This window comes from Pseudorca crassidens, chromosome 1 (genome assembly GCF_039906515.1).
Source record: "Pseudorca crassidens isolate mPseCra1 chromosome 1, mPseCra1.hap1, whole genome shotgun sequence".
NCBI lineage: Eukaryota > Metazoa > Chordata > Mammalia > Artiodactyla > Delphinidae > Pseudorca > Pseudorca crassidens.
Window position 1 is genome coordinate 67998187 of NC_090296.1, and position 18744 is coordinate 68016930.

Genomic DNA, 18744 nt, shown 5'->3' on the forward strand with positions numbered 1-18744 from the left:
ATTTTACTAAAATTAATTTTATATCCATTTCTCTATTTACATTTTTTTTTTTTTTTTTGCGGTAAGCGGCCCTCTCACTGTTGTGGCCTCTCCCGTTGCAGAGCACAGGCTCTGGACGCGCAGGCTCAGCGGCCATGGCTCACGGGCCTAGCCGCTCTGCGGCATGTGGGATCTTTCCGGACCGGGGCACGAACCCGTATCCCCTGCATCGGCAGGCGGACTCTAAACCACTGCGTCACCAGGGAAGCCCCTCTATTTACTTTGTATTCTCTGTTTAGCTCTCTGAGTTGTACTATGGTATTAGATATGTGCAATGGAGAAAAGTTCAGAAAAGATTTTATATAATTGATAAAGCCATATGAGTCATATTACTTTTATTGTATTTGTGAAAATAACTGGAAATTTGAATATTTCACTTAGTATAAAAATAAGATTTTTCTAAAAGGTACCGTTAAATTTTACTTGGCATTTCATATCTCTGCTGTATCTGAAGATAAGCCTGCTAGTGAATAGGTCATTAAATAACACAAGAAAAATTTCTTTCTAGCAGTACAGTTCAGAAGTTTAAGAGCCCAGAGACAATTCTTTATGTTTTTGTTTGGTCTTTACAAACAGATAACACCAAAAGAGTCATCTACCACTGCCACACCACACAATAATTCACACACTGTTACACATTAAGGAAAACTTGCAGTGTAGAGAATGATAAAGGAAATACATAATGTCTTTAAAGGCCTAAGAAAGAGTACTTCAGGAAACAACTTCTGAGAGCTCTGTCATCAACTAATGCTCTATCTGGCCTATGTGAAGACTTAAGTTAATCATTTTAAAATGAATTTTATATTGATAATAATTTATATCTAAGATAACTAAGTTCTACTAATTGAAAAAACTGAACTGTGGCAGCTAACAGAGAGAAAACAGCAGAACAAAACCATACAATTTTCTTCACTCACCAAATGGTCTGTTCACTCATCTTTAAAGACACAAAAAAATTGTGTACCTCAATAACAGAGGTATAAATGAAATTTAATCAAATGAAAGCCCATTATTTTAAAAATTCCCAAGCATATATTTCATTGTTTTTAGAAACTGTTTCAGAAATAAAATGAAAAATATTATTGTCTAGGTTACTAACTAAATTTTTATTAGTAGAAAGCCTCTATATCTATTTAGATTTGAGAGACAGAATCCCATACATGTGAATATCCTAAATTAAGGATCACTATTTCCAAGATGTTCAAATTTCAAATATATGAACTAGAAATATTACTGGGAGAAAAAAAATACAGTGAGAAATTAATTTCTAAAAATCCTTAATAGTTTTATGACCATAGTCACGTTTTATGATTTTAGTCACTGGAAAAGTTTAAATAAAAACAATGTTAATTTTTGTCTCTGATGGCATAATTGCTTAAAAACAAAATTAAAATAAAATATGCAAAGAAATTAAAAAACAGACAATCTAAAAAACATAATACAGCCCTATATCCAAAACAGTTAAAAACATTTTTCCCCTCTAATTCTCCTAGGATTAGCCACTTGTTGCCCTGTATTGCCATCTGGTCTATGGTGACTATTTCCAACTCCCCCCGCTCCGCGCCGCCCCTGCCCCACCCTGGGTAGCCTTGGATTTGGGATGATACTCTGACGATGAACTAGGCAGTGAAGTTGGGACAAGAGTCGCTGCTGTCTTGATTATCAAAGTCCTGATGAATGATAAGCAGCATGTGTACTTTCTTGAAGAGAATACTTATCTGGAAGACTGTATTAGCCAAGTAAAGAATAAGATGGAGTATGCGGATATTGGAAAGTTGTCAGTGAAGCAGATAGGAGGAAGGGGAATAGGATGGATCATCTATTTCCAAAATTTAAAAATTATAAATCAGAAGGGATCTACAGAGTGAATCCAACATCCACATCTTACAGATGAGGAAAGAATAAAATATATAAAGTGGTATTTTTTCCCAAAACCATAGCATATTAATGGCAATAAAATCAAGAAACAGGATTACCTGGACCCAATAAAACACATCAATTTCCATCATTCAGGTTCAACAATTATCAACTCATGGCAAATTCTTATTTTATTTATACTCTCACTCCCCACTCCCTAGGCTGTTTTAAAACAAGTTCCCAGTATCAAATCATTTTAGCAATAAATATTTCAGTATATATATCTCCACAATATAAGAACTCCTAAAAGAAAAAAAAAAACCCCTATAACACTACTATCGCACCTAAAATAATCAGCAAATATTTTTAATACAGCTCAATATCTAGTCAGTATCCAAATTTTCCTGCTCCATAAATTTATTTCTTACAGTTTCATTGTTCAAATTATAATGTTAATAAGGGCTATACATTGCAATTAGGTGATATATCTTTTAAGTCTTTTTTAATCTACTGAATTCCACTGCTTGCAATTTATTTGTTGTTAATTCATTTTTAAAAGAGTGATTATTTAAGCAAACAAGCCAAAGAAAGTGAAATAGAAGACTTTTAAATTATGCAAATTAGTACTACATTATCCATCATCACGTTCTTGTACAATTATCCTCACATAAGTATATTTCAAATTTGCGAATATCATTCAAATGGTTTTATGTGATAGCTAATACTTGTGATACATAAAACTTATGCTGCCCAAGAAAGAAAAAAGTATAAAAGGCTCTTATAAGTGACCTAGAAAACTGGACATGACAAGACATCCTATTCTATCTAATGTTTTTATAGCTTAAAATGTTTATTCAGATAAAAGATCAAAACAAATACTTAGAGACTTAAGAGGCATAAATTAAACAGAATTTTACAAGTGTGAAACAAAGAATTCATCTTTTCCAGTCTCTTCTCTGACATTTTTTTCAGTTCCCAACCTGCCCTATATCTACCTGTAGCAGTTCCTCTAAATTTTAGAACGTTAGGACTGTGTAACTTTAAAAATGGCTTTCTATGAGTTTAAATATTTCTAGAAGAGACTTTTTAAAAGTATTAAATTTACAAAGATTACACACATACACATACACACAGGTCCAAGTTTGGGCGGGATATAGAGAAACAGGTGCTGTAAATCACTGCAAATTGGTACAACTTTTCTGGACAGCAATTTGGTAACATTTACTAAGAACAATTAGAAATGTTCACTCTTTTGATTCCATAATTGAAGTCTAATAATTTATCATATGGAATTAATCAGAGGTGAATACTCTCACCTAGAAAAACTAACATTTAAAACCTAGTTATATATCCTTGAGTATCTTCTATTTTTTTTCTTTTTTTAAACAAAAACAAAAAGATCATATTGAATTTACTGTTTTATAATGACTTTTATTTTTACTTCACAATATATAATGAACCACTATCCCCCAATCAATAACCAGTGTCCCCCAAATCAATAAATATTTCCTAAAAAGTCTTATTAACATCTATTTAAAAAACTGGCCTGGCTCTCTTAGCAGCGGTGATAGAAATGTGATATAGAAAGAGGTAACCACCAGTCATTTCAAATTTTACTTCTGTAAGTGAGAAACTGCCTATATCAAAGCAGTATGTTATTTGCAATGTTAAGAAAAGCAAAAGGATTTGAGGTCACAGAGGATAATCTGTTTTATATTTTATAAACTTAACTTTAAATAAAACACACTGTTGTGTTAGCACAATAAAATATTTAAGTCGATCACTTTAGACCCTTCTTACAGGCATCATTTGGGGATGTGTATCATGTGACGCTAAGGTAATAAGTTCAAAAAGTAAATTTGATCATTTAAAAGATTACAAGGACTTCCCTGGTGGCACAGTGGTTAAGAATCCGCCTGCTAATGCAGGGGACACGGGTTCGAGCTCTGGTCTGGGAAGATCCCACATGCCGTGGAGCAACTAAGCCCATGCGTCACAACTACTGGGCCTGTGCTCTAGGGCCTGTGTGCCACAACTACTGAGCCCACGTGCCACGACTACTGAAGCCCGTGTGCCTAGAGCCCGTGCTCTGCAACAAAGAGAAGTCACCGCAATGAGGAGCCCACACACCACAACGAAGAGTAGCCCCCGCTCGCCACAACTAGAGAAAGCCTGCACGCAGCAGCGGAGACCCAACGCAGTCATAAATAAATAAAGATTAAAGCCTGTAATTGCTCAATGCTATCAGTTATTTGTGACAAGGATTCCTTTGTTTAGGGAATCTTACTACTGGGATTTCCTTCTAACAGTGACATGTTAAGTAAAATATGTACCTTTCCTTAAAACTAAATTTAACTATACGTAGTTATACAATAGCCAGTCTATCTAGCAAAAGGCAGACGTAGTCTTAGAAACTGGTGGTTTCCCCTTTGTCTCACATATGAAATCATCTTGTCCATAGTTGATAATAAATAGAGTACTATGACAAAGGTTCTCTCCTAGACGAGATTCTACTCAGGCTCTTTGAACTTTTTCAACTGGGCCTCGACCTGTGGACTTCTGTGTCCATCTCTGCGTTGTCCAATTTTAGAAAGAATCCTGCTAAAGTCAGTTTATAGCCAGCACCTCCATCCTCGGTATCTAAACACCCTCGGTATCTCATCGGGTTCCTCACCTTCTACCACCTCCCAGGTGATGTCCAATCACACTAGCCTGCCTTCAGCAAGAATCCTGTTAGGTTGGTTTAGCCAGGATCCCCCTTTATCCCTGATATTTCCTCTTGGTAATTTTCCAACCACTGATTCCCTACACCCTGCTCCTTGGCTATAAATTCCCACTTTTGTATTTGTACTTAAGCCCAATCTCTCTCCCAGACTTCAAAACTCCATTGTGATGGTCCCAACATCTTTCTCAATGGTCCCCCTGAATAAAGTCTGCCTTACTGTACTTTAATGAGTGTCATGAGTAATTTTTTCTTTAACAGGTGCTAGGTTAAACTGTAAGTACAGTATGTTGGTCACTAATGTGCCCAACCTCCTATTTTTATGTCTCTTCACCTTCAGTAGTCTAAGAGAGTAAAGACGAACTGACTCAGGGAAGTACCGTGAACCAGTAAAAAAGTGGATTAAGTATTTAGTAGTAGCCTCTTACCAGAAGAGAGACAGAATGGAAAGGACTGAAAATAATTCCTAAGAGTGATAATGAAGCTAAAAAGTCTTCCCAAGTACTTAGGAAATAAAGCAATCTGGAATCTCTCTGAAGGAAAGTTAGGAAGTAATCAGCCTTTTAGTTAAAGACAGCAAATTAGGATTTTTCACTGTTCTTTATTAACACTACATGTTTTTTTACAATAAAATCTTATTCACTTATTCAAACAAAAATTGAATACCTACTTTCTGCAAACTGCTATGGAAAATTCAAAGATGGGGAAAAAAATTCTTTGCCATCAATAAGTAAAACAATATATATCAATTGTATCTCAATAAAACTGGAAAAAAAAGAAGTAAAATATAAATAATGTTAATACAAAATACCACAGGTAAACATCATAAGAAAGATAAAAGGTGTGGAAGAAGTTCAGAGAAACAAAAGATCTAGTTTATTCTGAAAACAAGTAAGTAAACACTTAATATTCAGATCTGAATAACAGATAATTAACTGTTTCTTTTCTTAATTTGGCCTTTAAAATCCTTCTCACTACAAACTGTAGTATTTGTGTGTGAAATATTATATCTCAGATTTGCCTTAAAATATCCCAGTTAAAAATAAATCAAATAAAAAAATATAAGTGGGGACGATGAAACAAGAATGGCACGATGTTGAGTATTGAAGCTTGGTGAAGGGCTCAGGAGTATTTGACATACTAACGTGTATTTGAAAATTTCCATAACAAAAAGTTAAAAACAAGTCCAGTTTGAAACCAAATCAATTAATGATGACTCTGAAGCAGAAATATCTATATATAAGAATAACAGGAAAACAACAAAAATACAAAAGTCATTAAAAAAAGTCTTATGTTTAAAACTAAGACTGTTATTCCAAAATGAAGTATGAAATCAAGCTATAGCTTACATTATTTCAAAACATATATTCTACTTAAAATATTTTTATTTTAATTTACACAGGCTTTTAAACTATTAAGGTTATTAGTTTATTAATATTCTCCTAATATATGTCAAAACTTAAATGATATGCATTTTTGTAACAGTTCATTATTCTAAGGTTAAGTTCATTTTTTTCAATTAATATACTTTCACAAACCTGATAATAGTTAAAGGAAATCAAAATGTCAGTAAAGTCCAATTAGCAAATTAAAAAAAAAAAGCATAAAATTACAGAGTTGTGAACTATACCTGTAAAACACCCTCACAGCCTTAAATATACCAGTAAAGGACTCCTTGATTTTATTTTATTCCTAATATTTGTACTTAAATATATGTAGAAGCTGCTCTATCTGAGCAATCAACCTGCCAACATTTATATTCAAAAGTTACCAGTGTGTTTTCTAACAATTGTACTTACTTGCTGTTTCAATACCAGGTTCTTCACTCCTTCCATCACAAATTGTGATCCTGTATTCATGACTCGTGATAAGAGACTAGGTGCAAAAGAAGAGGACTGCACTAAGTACAAATTATCTCTCCAGTTACAGACAGAATACTTGTCTGATTACACAATATATGCTGATGCTCTATGTGCCTACCACCTTTGTTTTTACTAAACAGAAGTGACCTGAGAATTTCTGCTTCCATGGACATCACTGCCACAATTTTATTTAACAATAAAATAGTAATAAAACTTTCTGACTAGTCGATATTAATAAAATATAAAAATTGAGAGCTGCCCTCAATATAAACATTTTAATTGCTAAGCCTTAGCTATAGTATTTAAGCAAATTATTAACTGAAGAGAATTCCTTGCTTTCCTGATTGTCTTAATGTTAAAACAATAAATTAAAGACAGTAATCTAGAATATTAAAAAATGTGTATGTATGTATAACTGAATCACTTTGCTGTACAGCAAAAATTAACACAGCATTGTAAATCAACGATACTTCAATTAAAAAAAAGATAGTAATTCAGATGACTCACTTTAGGAGTTCAAAACACACTGACATATTCAAAACATATACGTCTATAAGTATTACGAATAGGTCAAAAGTTACTGTGTTCTCTATATCATAGCTGCTAGACCTAATCCTGCAATTGTATACTTTCTCCCCTCATACACAAAACCTATCATATAAAAATGTGAAGTACAACATACTTGATGAATTCTACCTCAACTCCGAAGACTGTTTAGTGTCTGAATTTTTAACAACAAAAATAACACAAATGACTTGCCATATTGGTTTTATATTTGTGGTTCAAAAACTCTCTCACATGGAATCAAAGGATGCTTTGTGGGACAGAATGGTAATCTTGCATTTTGATATTAGAAGGCTAGGGAGATAACTAACAAGAACCTACTGTTTAGCACAGGGAACTCTACTCAATGCTCTGTGGTGATCTAAATTGGAAGGAGATACAAAAAAGAGAGGATATATGTATATGTATAATTGATTCACTTTGCTGCACAGCAGAAACTAACACATTGTAAAGCACTATATTCCAATAAAAATTAATTAAAAAAAAAAGAAGGCTAGGGAAAGCCTTCAAATCATCCAAGGTTTTCTTATAACACATTTTATTAAAATCCTCAACTACAAAATCCATAAGAAATCTAATAGGCTTTTAAGATACAGCAAGATTTTAAGACAAAGAACTGGAAAGTCTGTTTCATTAAATGCATGAGAGTAATTTTCCAAATATATTTTCATTTTTCCTATCTTGTCCTACTCCCCTCTGAAATGAAGAGATGGACAGGATGGAAATCATTTCTTTAACAAAAACAAAAGAAAGTAATCTCTGTTGGAGTGGACAGTTCTGAGGCAATTCCCAGGTACCAGGTAACTCTCAGGGAGTTAGTGGGCTCACCTGCACAGCACTGTCTGAAGGTGAGGCCAAATGGATTCATTTTGCCAAGCGCTTGCAAGGCCCTGCCTTAGGCCAAGTACTTTTACTTTTTGGAAAATGTTTCATTAAAACTGGCAGCTCGGGGTAGTTTCCTCCAGTTTCATGCTTTTGTTCTAAGCTCCAAAAAATAAGCTAGGAATTTGAAGCTAGTATGGTATGGAAAACAGCAGTTAGAATCACTTTGTTTAGCTCCTCTGAAAACCACACATACTGTACAGGATTTTCTGAAGTCAGAAGTCATACCCAGCCCTGAGGATTTCCTCTCTATCATTTAGCAGTATGCCTAGTTCCATCTTGAAGCTAGGTCTTGAGTGTCTAGCTTCAAGACTATATTATCAACATTGATACAAAAACAGTTTTTAAACTTCATGTATCTTCTGAAAATGAAAAACATAATTTTTTTTTTTTGGTACGCGGGCCTCTCACTGTCGTGGCCTCTCCCACTGCGGAGCACAGGCTCCGGACGCGCAGGCTCAGCAGCCATGGCTCACGGGCCTAGCCGCTCCGCGGCATGTGGGACCTTCCCGGACTGGGACACAAACCCATGTCCCCTGCATCGGCAGGCAGACTCTCAACCACTGCACCACCAGGGAAGCCCAAACATAATATTTTAAGAACAAGGAAGCATACAAAGCCATACCAGGTAAAATACAGAATTTAAACTACCTATGGAAGCTAAAGGCATGCTGACATTTGTTCTGTATCACAATGAAAACTTTCTGTATCCAAAGTGTCACACTGTGTTTTTAAGGCACAAAAGTCCATTTATGGTCTGGAGTACCAGACTTATTCAATCAGAATTATTAAAAATACTTACCCCATTGGTTTAGTGGTAGTGTTGCCATAGCTGGTAGGAGCTGAAGCCATCTTGGCAAAAGCCCTATGACATAAGAAAGTTGTGTTTAAACACTGATTATTTGAGCTAACATTTAGTATCATGGCATTAAAATATCTACTGACTAACCATAAGTTTTACTATGCAGTTTTTGAAAAGAAATTTTTCAACTAATATAGTGTTTCAGTAAAATTAACACTGAAACAATTATACAAACATTGACTATATAATTTGTAACCATGAAAAATAATGTTCAAGTAGAGAGCAACTGGTACTAAAACAGTGAAATTCTTTAAAAAACACAAATGCATTAGTTCCCCAAACTTCAGGATTTCTCTTTTCTTTTTTAAATATCTGATCATTAACATGAAACAGAGACTTTCTGTTTTAAAAGAACAATCACATACTGATTAAGTTTAGTCTCTTTACTATTCTCCACATTCTATATTCTCTCATTCCCAGACACATGCCTTTGGGATGCTGTCCTTTGAGGGTATAAACTCACTGTCTTCTCCAATAAAAAACTGTACATTTCCTTTTAAGATTCAGCTCAAAACCACCACTTTCTTCATTAACACTATTCTAATTCTACTGCTCAATGATATTTCCTTTTAGTTACATATACACTTTTATACTGAATTGCATATAGTCATTTATTTTCAAATCTTTCTAAATGAATGTCTAGAATGTCTTTAACTAAACTATAGAATTCTTGACGGCTCTGCAAAAATATGGCACTTAGCTATGTTTTAAAAAATATTTTCCTTCTGGGAATATGTTCACTGTAGAGAATCCAGAAAACAGAATGCTCCCAGAAGAACCCTACCACTAAGAAGTAACCACTGTTAGGATTTCGGCATATATTCTTCTAATCTTTGAACATATGCATACACAACATATATACTTTAAAAACAAAATAGTATCATATTGTACATACTGTTTATAACATTTTAATAATAGCATGCCATAAACATTTTTATGTGAATCAATATTCTTTTATAATTCCTTATCATTTCAAATGCTTTTGTAAATGGAAAAAAACCCTACCTAAATACAAGAAAAAATTATGAGAGTAAAAAAAGAATGGGAATCACTAAGATGTGAAAGATGAAATGCTTAAATATTCTATTTCAACCTGGACAAAATTTGCTGATACCATTAGAGAAATCCCAAACACAAAAATCACAATTTAGTTCTGAAAGGAGGATTTGAATCAGCTGTTTTCAGCAGTAGGCTGGAATTTCTGTCTTTAACAAAAATTTATTTTTCACCAGAAATACCAGTATCTAAATATAAATAATATGTATCTAACTATCTCTAAGTAATAAAGGGTTAAATAAAGAATATTACATTTATATGGTTGAATATCATGGAAACACTAAATACTACCATTGGAGACTATAGCTGGAACCTTGAGCAACATGGGTTTGAACTATGCAGGTCCACTTATACTCATATTTGTATCAATAAATACTACAGTACTACATGATCTGTGGTTGATTGAATCCATGGATGTGGAACCAGGGATACAGAGGGCCAGCCCACTGTAAAGTAATACTTCAATTTGTAACTGTGCAGAGGGTTGGCGTCCCTAACCCCCAAGTTGTTCTAGGGTCAGCTGTATTTAAGACGATGAAACACTGGCATAATGAAAGTAATTGGAACTCTAGAATACAAACTGCATCTATAACAATGATTTCCTGATTAAAAATATAAATATGTAATATGCATATAGGATAAACAATACGGTTTACGGTAGACTCTGAATGGGGAGACTACAGGTAAATTTTTACTTTCCTTATACCTTTCTGAGTTTCCTAAAATTTTCTTCAATAAACTGATATAATCCTTATAATTAGAAAGAATGTTACAAATTAGAAATTATATATTGAATACTTTGTAACCATGTAAAATGATGCCCAAGACTGCCTTTCCTCTTTTAACACCAAATATTTGATTAGGGAGTTCCACATAAGTCATAATGTAAAACACAATGACATATACGACACAGCCAAATATTTAAGTGTATATGTTATAAAAATTAGAAAAGACAGTTTTCAGTTTCTTTTCTTAAACTAAGGTTTGTTGTCTACTTTTTTCTTATCGTAAGAACACAGTGAAGAGGGCAGACAGCAGAAGCAAGAAGAACTACAATTCTGCAGCCTGTGGAATGAAAACCACATTCACAGAAAGATAGACAAAATGAAAACACAGAGGACTATGTACCAGATGAAAGAACAAGATAAAACCCCAGAAAAACAACTAAATGAAGTGGAGATAGGCAACCTTCCAGAAAAAAAATTCAGAATAATGATAGTGAAGATGATCCAGGACCTCAGGAAAAGAATGGAGGCAAAGATCAAGAAGATGCAAGAAATGTTTAACAAAGACCTAGAAGAATTAAAGAACAAAGACCTAGAAGAATTAAAAAACAAACAGAGATGAACAACAAAATAACTGAAATGAAAAATACACTAGAAGGAATCAATAGCAGAATAACTGAGGCAGAAGAACGGATAAGTGACTTGGAAGACAGAATGGTGGAATTCACTGCTATGGAAGAGAATAAAGAAAAAAGAATGGAAAGAAATGAAGACAGCCTAAGAGACCTCTTGTACAACATTAAACGTAACAACTTTCATATTATAGGGGTCCCAGAAGGAGAAGAAGAGGGAAAGGACCCGAGAAAATATTTGAAGAGATTATAGTCAAAAACTTCCGTAACATGGGAAAGGAAATAGACATCCAAGTCCAGGAAGCACAGACAGTCCCATACAGGATAAACCCAAGGAGAAACATGCCAAGACACACAGTAATCAAATTGACAAAAATTAAAGACAAAGAAAAATTATTGAAAGCAACAAGGGAAAAATGACAAATAACATACAAGGGAACTCCCATACGGTTAACAGCTGATTTCTCAGCAGAAACTCTACAAGCAAGAAGGGAGTAGCATGATATATTTAAAGTGATGAAAGGGAAGAATCTACAACCAAGATTACTCAACCCAGCAAGGATCTCATTCAGATTCAACGGAGAAATCAAAAGCTTTACAGACAAGCAAAAGGTAAGAGAATTCTGCACCACCAAACCAGCTCTATAACAAATGATGAAGGAACTTCTCTAAGTGGGAAACACAAGAGAAGAAAAGAACCTACAAAAACAAACCCATAACAATTAAGAAAATGGTAATAGGAACATACATATTGATAATTACCTTAAACGTGAATGGATTAAATGCTCCAACCAAAAGACACAGGCTCGCTGAATGGATACAGAAACAAGACCCATATATATGCTATCTACAAGAGACCCACTTCAGACCTAGGGACACATAACAGACTGAAAGTGAGGGAATAGAAAAAGATATTCTATGCAAATGGAAATCAAAAGAAAGCTGGAGTAGCAATTCTCATATCAGACAAAATAGACTTTAAAATAAAGACTATTACAAGAAGCAAAGAAGGACACTACATAGTGATCAAGGGATCAATCCAAGAAGAAGATATAACAATTATAAATATATATGCACCCAACACAGGAGCACCTCAATACATAAGACAACTGCTGACAGCTATAAAAGAGGAAACTGATAGTAACACAATAATAGTGGGGGACTTTAATAGCTCACTTACACCAATGGACAGATCATCCAGACAGAAAATTAATAAGGAAACACAAGCTTTAAATGACACAATAGACCAGATAGATTTAATTGATATTTATAGAATGTTCCATCCAAAAACAGCAGATTACACTTTCTTCTCAAGGGCACATGGAACATTCGACAAGATAGATAACCTCTTGGGTCACAAATCAAGCCTCGGTAAATATAAGAAAATTGAAATCATATAAAGCATCTTTTCTGACCACAATGCTATGAGATTAGAAATCAATTACAGGGAAAAAACCATAAAAAACACAAACACATGGAGGCTAAACAGTATGCTATTAAATAACCAGGAGATCACTGAAGATATCAAAAAGGAAATCAAAAAATACCTAGAGACAAATTACAACAAAAACACGATGATGAAAAACCTATGGACTGCAACAAAAGCATGACATGATACGATACATAGAGAATCCTAAAGATGGCACAAGAAAACTACGGGAGCTAATCAATGAATTTGGTAAAGTTGCAGGATACAAAATTAATGCACAGAAATCTCTTGCATTCCTATGCACTAACAACGAAAGATCATAAAGAGAAATAAGGAAATAATCCCATTCACCACTGCAACAAAAAGAATAAAATACCTAGGAATAAACCTACCTAAGGAGGTAAAAGACCTGTACTCAGAAGACCATAAGACACTGATGAAAGAAATCAAAGATGACACAAACAGATGGAGATATACCATGTTCTTGGATTAGAATAATCAATACTGTGAAAATGACTATACTACTTAAAGCAATCTACAGATTCAAAGCAGTCCCTATCAAATTACCAGTGGCATTTTTTACAGAACTAGAACAAAAAATCTTAAAATTTGTATGGAGACAAAAAAGACCCCGAATAGCCAAAGCAGTCCTGAGGGAAAAAAACGGAGCTGGAGAAATCCGACTCCCTGATTTCAGACTATACTACAAAGCTACAGTAATCAAGACAATATGGTACTGGCACAAAAACAGAAATATAGATCAATGCAACAGGATAGAAAGCCCAGAGGTAAACCCATGCACCTATGGTCAACTAATCTATGACAAAGGAGGCAAGGATATACAATGGAGAAAAGACAGTCTCTTCAATAAGTGGTGCTGGGAAAAATGGACAGCTACATGTAAAAGAATGAAATTAGAACACTCCCTAACACCATACACAAAAATAAACTCAAAATGATTAGAGACCTAAATGTAAGACCGGACACTATAAAACTCTTAGAGGAAAACATAGGAAGAAGAAGAACACTCTTTGACATAAATCACAGCAAGATCTTTTCAGAACCATCTCCTAGAGTAATGGAAATAAAAACAAAAATTAAAAAATGGGACCTAATGAAACTTAAAAGCTTTTGCAAAGCAAAGGAAACTACAAACAAGACGAAAAGACAACCCTCAGAATGGGAGAAAATATTTGCAAAAGAATCAACAGACAATGGATTAATCTCTAAAATATATAAACAGCTCATGCAGCTCAATATCAAAAAAAACAAACAACCCAATCAAAAAATGGGCAGAAGACCTAAACAGACATTTCTCCAGGGAAGACATAGAGATTGCCGGAAGCACATGAAAAGCTGGTCAACATCACTATTAGAGAAATGCAAATCAAAACTACAATGAGGTATCACCTCACACCAGTTAGAATGGCCATCATCAAAAAGTCTACAAACAATAAATGCTGGAGAGGGTGTGGAGAAAAGGGAACCTTCCTGCACTGTTGGTGGGAATGTAAATTGATACAGCCACTATGGAGAACAGTATGATGGTTCCTTAAAAAACTAAAAATAGGGGCTTCCCTGGTGGCGCAGTTGTTGAAAGTCTGCCTGCCGATGCAAGGGACACAGGTTCGTGCCCCGGTCCAGGAAGATCCCACATGCCGCGGAGTGGCTAGGAGCGTGAGCCATGGCCGCTAAGCCTGCGCGTCCGGAGCCTGTGCTCCGCAACAGGAGAGGGCACAACAGTGAGAGGCCCGCGTACCGCAAAAAGAAAAAAAAAAAGCAAAAATAAATAAATAAAAATAGAATTACCATATGACCCAGCAATCCCACTACTGGGCATATACTCAGATAAAACCATAATTCAAAAAGACACATGCACCCCAATGTTCATTGCAGCACTATTTACAGTAGCCAGGTCATGGAAGCAACCTACATGTCCACTGACAGACGAATGGATAAAGATGTGGTTCATATATACAATGTAATATTACTCAGCCATAAAAAGGAACGAAATTGAGTTAGTTGCAGAGACGTGGATGGATCTAGAGACTGTCATACAGAGTGAAGTCAGAAAGAGAAAAACAAATATCGTGTATTAACGCATATATGGAACCTAGAAAAATGGTACAGATGAACTGGTTTGCAGGGTAGAAACAGAGACACAGATGTAGAGAACAAACGTATGGACACCAAAGGGGGAAGTGGAGGGGGGTTGTGGTGGTGGTGGGATGAATTGGGAGATTAGGATTGACATATATATACTAATATGTAAAAAATAGATAACTAATAAGGACCTGCTGTATAAAAAATAAAATTCCAAAAAAAAGAAAACAGTGAAATAAAAGCAAATTGGAAAAAAACCAAACAGAAATATAGATAATAAAATGCAATCATAAACTCATAACTCAGCGATATACCTGTTAACAACTTGGTATATTTCTCTTCTATGCATATTTTTTTGATACACTTGAGATCAGAAGCATATTCCATCCTCTAGTCTTAAAAAAAAATTATCTTAAGAAACAATCTGAAGATACTGTTGCAGAAAATTTGGAAATAAAGAAAAGAACCCAAAAGGAAAAAAATTCTACTACTCAGAGTTACCCACTATTAGCATTTAAGTAAGTGAACAGAATTTTAGCTATGCAGTTATATGTATATATGTGTATGTCCATACACACACACACACACACAAATGGATGGATAAATGGTTAGATAATAGGGATCGTAATGTAAAAAATGTCATCTAAGTTTTGGCTCAAGTGTTACCTACCCAGAGGCTTATCCTGATCTCCTCAACAAATTTAGCTAATACCTCAACAAATTAAGATCTTATCACTTAGTTTTATTTTTTTATATCACTTAATATGGTGAATATGGTTTAACAGAACTCTGTTCATTTGTTTGCTTATTTGTTGACTTATTGTTCCCTCAACACAAATGTAAATTCAGTGAAAGTAGGAGCCTTCCATAGCATGTTTACTATTGTATTCTTTTTAAAATAAATTTTATTTATTTATTTTTATTTTTGGCTGCGTTGGGTCTTTGTTGCTGTGCATGGGCTTTCTCTGGTTGTGGCGAGCAGGGGATACTCTTTGTTGTGGGGCACGGGCTGCTCATTGCAGTGGCTTCTCTTGTTGCAGAGCACGGGCTCTAGGCACACGGGCTTCAATAGTTGTGGCACGTGGGCTCAGTAGTTGTGGCACGTGAGCTCTAGGGCGCAGGCTCAGTAGTTGTGGCGCATGGGCTTAGTTGCTCCGCAGCATGTGGGATCTTCCCGGGCCAGGGCTCGAACCCGTGTCCCATGCATTGGCAGGTGGATTCTTAACCACTGCGACACCAGGGAAGTCCCACTATTGTATTCTTTTTTTTTTTTTTTTGCGCTACGCGGGCCTCTCACTGTTGTGGCCTCTCCTGTTGCGGAGCAACAGGCTCCGGATGCGCAGGCTCAGTGGTCATGGCTCACGGGCACAGCCGCTCTGCGGCATCTTCCCAGACCAGGGCACGAACCAGTGTCCCCTGCATTGGCAGGCGGACTCTCAACCACTGCGCCACCAGGGAAGTCCTCCACTATTGTATTCTTAATGTCTAGAAGAGTCCCTAGTCACTGAGACAAAGGAAGTTATTTATCAAACAAATCATTGAATAGTAAACTATATTTCACTTGGTAACATAACATGGCCATTTCTCAATGGTCATTAGAGTAAGTCGTCCACAACATGATTTTTAATGACTCAGTTGCATTCCTGTGGAAATGACATAATTTCAATCCTTGACATTCAGGTTGATTTTCAAAATTCGATTATTACAATCGCTTCTAAGATTTTACAACTCCAATTTCTTCTTCGAGATTAATTCTTAAGAAAAGTGCTAGGTCAAAGCTATTCTTTTAAAAAACTTTTTATACCAGCCAGCAAAATTTTGACAATTTATATTTCTAATAGTAGAGTATAAATGCATCAGTTAATTTTCCTGGATCCTTGGCACAATATTTTCGAAATCTTTGCATTATATTAATCTGCATTTCTCTGATTATTAGTGAAATTAAAACATTTAAAAAATGTTTTTGAGACATTTGACCCACAACATTTCAGTCTTTGACTTTCTCATCTCACATCTTTGAAGAAAATATAGGAAAAAATATGTCTAAGAAAGAAAGGCATCATTATTTTATATAAAGTTGTGGAAAGGGTGGGGGAGATAAGGAAATATTTATGCCATTGAATAAAAAAAAATACCAAGGCACTGTTCAGTTTTCTTAGTAACATTCCCATTTTCTTGGGAACTCAACTTCCATTGTACTCTCTTAAATGGTAAGAACTGAAGAATAAAATAAAACTTACTTCCACTGTTTGATATATTGTAAGGGATTAAGGTTGCATCCAGCATCAGTTAAAGCTTTTTTGTATTGCTCCAAATCAGCCTGAAATAAGAAAAGAATCATATGACAAAAACTTTTACTTTCATGAAAGAGACCATTTTGTTTGTTATCATTGGATTAATCAGAAAGTTAGACTAAAGGCACGAGCACCTAAGTAGAGTGGAGTGGTATCTTAAGGGAGTACCCAAATGAGCATGTGATAAAAATCACGTATAATGAAAATTACCTTTGATAGGCTCCCAAATCACCTATAAAGTACAGTATTTTGTCATCCCTCAGTAAGCCCAACACAGTTTTTCCTCCACTGTTGACACAGATTGCTTGTCCTTAGGATAAGCATTAAATGAAAGATCTGGCTTGATCAAGAATATTCCAAAATTGGAAACATGAGGGGAATGACGTTGACTTAGGGGACCTGCAGATTCAGGTTATCCCATCTCATATTCACTGCAGAGGTCCAAATTTATTAACTGAACAGCAGGTGTCCTACACTTTTTAAATAGTTTTCTTTCTTATTCTTTTTCTATTTCCTGATGAGTAAAGTCTAGTTGAATTCGGATATGTCACGGGAGCCTATCATCACAGTGACTCCATTATAAAAATTTAAAAGAAAGAAAATTTTAAGCTCACCATCAAATCAGAGATGTTCACTACTTTGCATTTTGGGGGCTATTACATCAGTAGTCAAAATTTGCATCAAGCCACTTAATGACCATTTAAACTTATGAAAAGACATAATTCTTACCAAAAATAAATGAAATAAAATAATGTGGTCAAATTAAGGGAACCTGCATTAAGTTTTAAAATCATATATTCCTAAGAAAATATAAATAGGCTATTAGAATCCCTTAAAGGAACACCCCCATTAATGACAGAGATGTTTCTAGAAAGAAAACTATACAGTAATCCCCTCCCTTCAGCAGTTTTGCTTTCCATGGTTTCAGTTGCTGTGGTCAACTTAGGTCTGAAAATACTAAATGGAAATTCCCAGAAATAAACAATTTATATTGTGTGCCGTTTTGAGTAGTGTGATGAAAACTTGTGCTTTCCTGTCAGTCCTGCCCCAACCATTGACATCATCTGCTCCTGAAATCTTACAATCGACACCATCATGGCTTGATGACACAGGATCATCTGAAGTAGATGATTCTCCTTCAGTCAGAAGGTCAATAGTAGCCTAATGCTACATCACCATGCCTGTGTCATTCACCTCACTTCATCTCATCATGCAGGCATTTTATGAGCTCACATCATCATCATAGGAAGGATGACTACAGTACAATATATTTTGAGAGAGAGAGTCCACATTCACATAACTTTTATTATAGCATATTGTTATAATTATTCTAATTTATTATTAGTTGTTGTTAATCTCTTACTGTGCCTAATTTATAAACTAAACTTTATCATAGGTATGTATGTATGTATGTATAGAAAAAAACAGTATATATGGTAGTGGGGGGGGAACGTTTGGTACTCTCCATGGTTTCAGGCATCCACTGGGGGTCCTGGAACATATCTCCCTTGGATAAGGGGGGACTACTGAACTTCCTTACTGAATTAAAATAAAAGTCAAGAAATGTATTCTTAGGATAAAGCAGAATTGATCTAAAGCAAATATTGGGTTTACTTTGCTGTTTTAACATGCCAAACAAAAAGAAGCCTTACAGGGCTTCCCTGGTGGCACAGTGGTTGAGAGTCTGCCTGCCGGTGCAGGGGACACGGGTTCGAGC

At 35.1% G+C, this 18744-nt stretch overlaps 1 protein-coding gene across 2 annotated transcripts in view; it reads right to left on the bottom strand.

The window, feature by feature from the left end:
• Positions 1-18744, bottom strand: part of SCFD1 (sec1 family domain containing 1) — a 133280-nt gene that overhangs the window by 21610 nt on the left and 92926 nt on the right. For both annotated transcript variants that reach the window (XM_067738039.1, XM_067738048.1), the window contains exons 17-19: positions 16974-17053; positions 8729-8791; positions 6418-6493 (exon numbers count right to left, since the gene is read on the bottom strand). In XM_067738039.1, the coding sequence (XP_067594140.1) occupies positions 6418-6493; positions 8729-8791; positions 16974-17053 (219 nt within the window). The remainder of the gene's footprint in view (positions 1-6417; positions 6494-8728; positions 8792-16973; positions 17054-18744) is intronic.